Source organism: Etheostoma spectabile, chromosome 5 (assembly GCF_008692095.1).
Source record: "Etheostoma spectabile isolate EspeVRDwgs_2016 chromosome 5, UIUC_Espe_1.0, whole genome shotgun sequence".
In the NCBI taxonomy this organism is placed as follows: Eukaryota; Metazoa; Chordata; class Actinopteri; order Perciformes; family Percidae; genus Etheostoma; species Etheostoma spectabile.
In genome coordinates, this window is record NC_045737.1 from 35,242,870 (window position 1) to 35,247,113 (window position 4,244).

Here is a 4,244-nt window from a genome sequence, read left to right on the forward strand (position 1 = left end):
CTCCTCCACACAGATGCTAGTAATCAGGGAGGACACGGTGGATTAAAGTGGACTCTTCAGAAGAGGTCATTATCTGATAGCCTTAATCAGCTTTGTAGCAACTCATTTGGCAATGGATTGAACGTTCATTAATATCAAATAGTTACGCACTAAAGCTTTAATTGTTTGGGTAAATTTTGCTTCTACCATCTGAGGAACATTGTTTAAAAACTCAGCTGGGGAAATGATTATTTGAGTTTATGAGGTTTGTTTTGTTATAAAATCAAGGCCAGGTGTACACAAAATCAAGATTTTTTAATTTTATCTCGAAAGTACGAACTGAACAGTCTGAAACTGCAAAACACAGTTTAATGAACAGTAATGAGTGATTTATTAAATCAGCTAGGAACAAAAGTTATTAATCACGGTACATAATGTAACAATAACATCGTGAAAACAGCAACAGGATTACATCAGTGTGTTAAACCATCGGTCAGGGGAAATAATCGGTGTGATTCTGTGGAAACAAAGACGCGTTGAAGGCGAGATACTGCAGCTGGAAACCTCCGGCCGTGACCGAAGCGTCGGAGAGGAACTTCAGCGTCATCACGTTTCCTGGGGAACAGAAGCGTCAAAGACGACTGATCCTTAGACCAATCGCATCAGGGTTTAACCCTCGTGTTGTCTTCCCGTTAACCATGTACTTGAAAATGAATATTTTTTAGTTTCCAATGTTTTTGTTGAGTTTTCTGATTTATTTGTCCCTTTTTCCATGCTCTTCCAGGCGCTTTTTAAAAAAACCTAAGCCGGTTAAATACTAGGTTTTTACATTTTTTCTTGGAAATCAAGGTCAACAGACCTCATTTAAATCAATTTATACTTAATGTTTTTAGTTAAAAAGACAGACATTATGAATTATTTTGACCAACAGTTAAGATCTGAAAAAAAAAAAAAAATTCAAATGCTATCAGACTAGATAAAACACCCAAAAAATTAAATGAAAGTAATCATTAATTTTACCTGGAGAATGTCGTATGGAATCATCCAAAATCCATATTTCTGATGTAAAACCTTTTGAAATGGGTCAATGGTTTGACCCGAGGACAACACGAGGGTTAATGGTGCCATGTGTGAAATTAGGAGGACATCTCACCTGTACTGATGATGTCGTCAGGTAAATAATCGCCACAGAATCTGGAAACAAACAGATTAAAAAGTGGTATTCACACATGGACTGTAAACATTAATGGACAACGCATCCGGTTCAGCTAAATGCTGCAAATGCGGAAGTGCCTTAAACCTGCATTCTATCTGAAAACCAGCAGGGGGCGTCGGTTTCTATAGCAGTCAATGAGAAAATGACACACTTCTCACTTGATTTACTAACTCAGTTAACATCTTCATGAAGAGTTTATGGTCTCATTTGCTAGTTTTAAGTCTTCTGCAACACAGAATGATGTTAACATTTTTAAATTTTGGTCTTATTAATTTGAAAATCGGCAATAAAGCAGGGGGTGTTTTAGGGCGTGGCGATGATGTGCTTGCCAGTGAAAGTGTGTAACGTACAGTTACGTCACTCCTCCCTCTCGTCTAAAGTCGTCTCATCCGCAACCAGGATGGCTGCGCCCGTTTACGGCAAACTCGAAGACGGATGGCCGATCTCCACCAGCCAATGGGTGATGTCACACATGCTCTGTCCATTACTATACAGTCTATGGATCCACGTTTAACTTATTCTCTTTAGTGCAAACCCCTGCAGAGGGCAGGAAGTCTATTAACACAATTTGAATCACAATATGATAATCAGTTAATCGTTGAAAAGGTTTATTGGAAAAAAGTGATAAACTTGTCCTCCTCGCAGCTTCTCAAATGTGTTTTAAATTTGCTGCTTTTCTCTGTTTTATGTCTGAATGAAATGTGTTATATTTGGGGTTTGGACTATGGGTCAGACACAACACAAGCAATGGGAAAACGTCACATTTGGCTCCGGGAACATTGAACAAACACCTGGACTCACATACACACCTGGACTCACATACACACCTGGACTCACATACACACCTGGACTCACATACACACCTGGACTCACCTGGACTCACATACACACCTGGACTCACCTGGACTCACATACACACCTGGACTCACATACACACCTGGACTCACATACACACCTGGACTCACATACACACCTGGCTCACCTGGACTCACAACACACCTGACTCACATACACACCTGGACTCACATACACCTGGACCACATACACCGGACTCACATCACCTGGACTCACATACACAACCTGGACTCACTGGACTCACATACACACCTGGACTCACAACACACCACTGGACCACCTGGACTCACATACCACCTGGACTCACATACACACCTGGACTCACATACACACCTGGACTCACATACACACCTGGACTCACATACACACCTGGACTCACATACACACCTGGACTCACATACACACCTGGACTCACATAAACACCTGGACTCACATACACACCTGGACTCACATACACACCTGGACTCACATAAACACCTGGACTCACATAAACACCTGGACACTTTAACACTTGACTCGACACTGACACTTTATGATAATTTATGGTAAATGTCTTTTTATCTCTTTTTTAAAGCCAAAGGTTTTTTATTTTATTGTCCCTAAAGGATTAATAAAGAGAAGTCTAAATCTTTGGTATATTCACAGTATTCGGTGGACCCCCCAGAGGTCACTGAGGAGGTTCAGCAGGTCCCCAGCAAAAAGAGGAATCATTAAATTATTTTTCACTATAATTATATATATATATCCCGTGCCTCCCTAGAAATGGTCCTTTATATGAAAAAGTTTGGGAACCACTAATGCACAGTCAGACCTTTTTTTCTTGTCAAGGAGAATAAAAATATTTGTTGAAATATTGTTCTGTATTCTTCCTTTTTTAGGGAGGATTTGTCCTTCACGCTATCATAACTTCCTAGTCTTAAAGCTTGTACAATGTTGTCATATTGTGATGTTTGACTCTTTTAAAAAGTTGTTCTTAACATGGTGAAATACAGTATTTGAATATTTTTTTGGTGATTCATGTAACTTTTTTTGCAACTATCGGATTTTTGATAGTGTATCTTGAGTGTCTTATTGAATGTTTTAACATATTTTCTTGTTTGACAGTTGAGTATTACATTGCTTTGATCAGTGATCAACAATATCCTCGATGTAAAGTGAGAATATTGATACACATCATCTTTTAGATGTGCCTTTATTTTGAAATTTGTGACTTTGCAATATTAGCAAATATCCAATCATTGTCCAAAGAATCCATGAAATATTGTATAGTGATAAAACTTAACCTAAACTTAAAAGCCTAACCAATTATATATCTCCCTTCATCATATGGGCCACAAGAAGACCCTGTTTCAGTTCTTTAAGGTTTTGGTCGCTGCTACAACTGCGGGTACTTCCCACTTTCCCCCTCGATCCTCACCTCCCAGCAAAGCCGGAGACGTCATCGTAGCTGTCGTACACCTCCAGGTAGTCTGCCAGACACGCCGTGTCTTCCTCCACGTCAAACTCCAGGAAGTGGAGGCGGACCCTCTGACCCAGGCGCACACGGATGTGCCAGTAGCAGATGTCTTCGTCCTGATACTCCTCAGGGAAGCCCGGAGACTGAATGATCTTCTGCTGATCCGTCAGCACCCCACCACACTCCTTAGCTGGAAGACACACAAATGACGTGTAATGACGTGATGTACTGTAGGTCTCATTTCAGCATGTGGAATATGATATTTACTGCTTCAAGCCACTTCTGTCGCGTCTTCTATCGAAGGAAATTGTGAAGGGTTGGCTGTGGCTCAGGTGGTAGAGCGGTTTCCTGCCAGTCCAGGATCATTGGTGCTTCACTTACGCAAGGCCACCACAATTGTGAGTGATGCAAGTCACCCCGCTCACAATTAGTTTGATCAACTGCCCTCTGGGAAGAGGTCCACAAATATACCGCAAACCCAGACAGAGTACTGAAGGAAAAGTTAATTTAAGCGGAAGTACATAGAAGGGCGGAGCCAGGCTAACCACTCTCACCCATTCATACACTGTGGCTGAGCGCCGTACGCCGATGGCGCAGCATCGGGAGCAATTCGGGGTTCAATGTCCTGTCCAAGGACACTTTGACACAGAACTACTGCAGGGTTAGGGATTAACCACCAACCTTTGTCATAGTCAGAGTCATGGTCTGCTTTATTGTCAATTTCTTCACATGTCAAGA

General features: G+C 41.3%; 1 protein-coding gene across 1 annotated transcript in view; it reads right to left on the minus strand.

Annotated features, from left to right (window-relative positions):
- Positions 1 to 259: 259 nt before the first annotated feature.
- The window catches only part of tnfaip6 (tumor necrosis factor, alpha-induced protein 6), a gene marked incomplete at its 5' end in the record, with an annotated part of 19,689 nt that continues 15,704 nt past the window's right edge, over positions 260 to 4,244 (minus strand). Inside the window, 3 exon segments of the mRNA XM_032515408.1 lie at positions 260 to 594; positions 1,133 to 1,173; positions 3,468 to 3,696. Coding sequence (XP_032371299.1) covers positions 473 to 594; positions 1,133 to 1,173; positions 3,468 to 3,696 — 392 coding nt within the window. The 3' untranslated portion in view covers positions 260 to 472.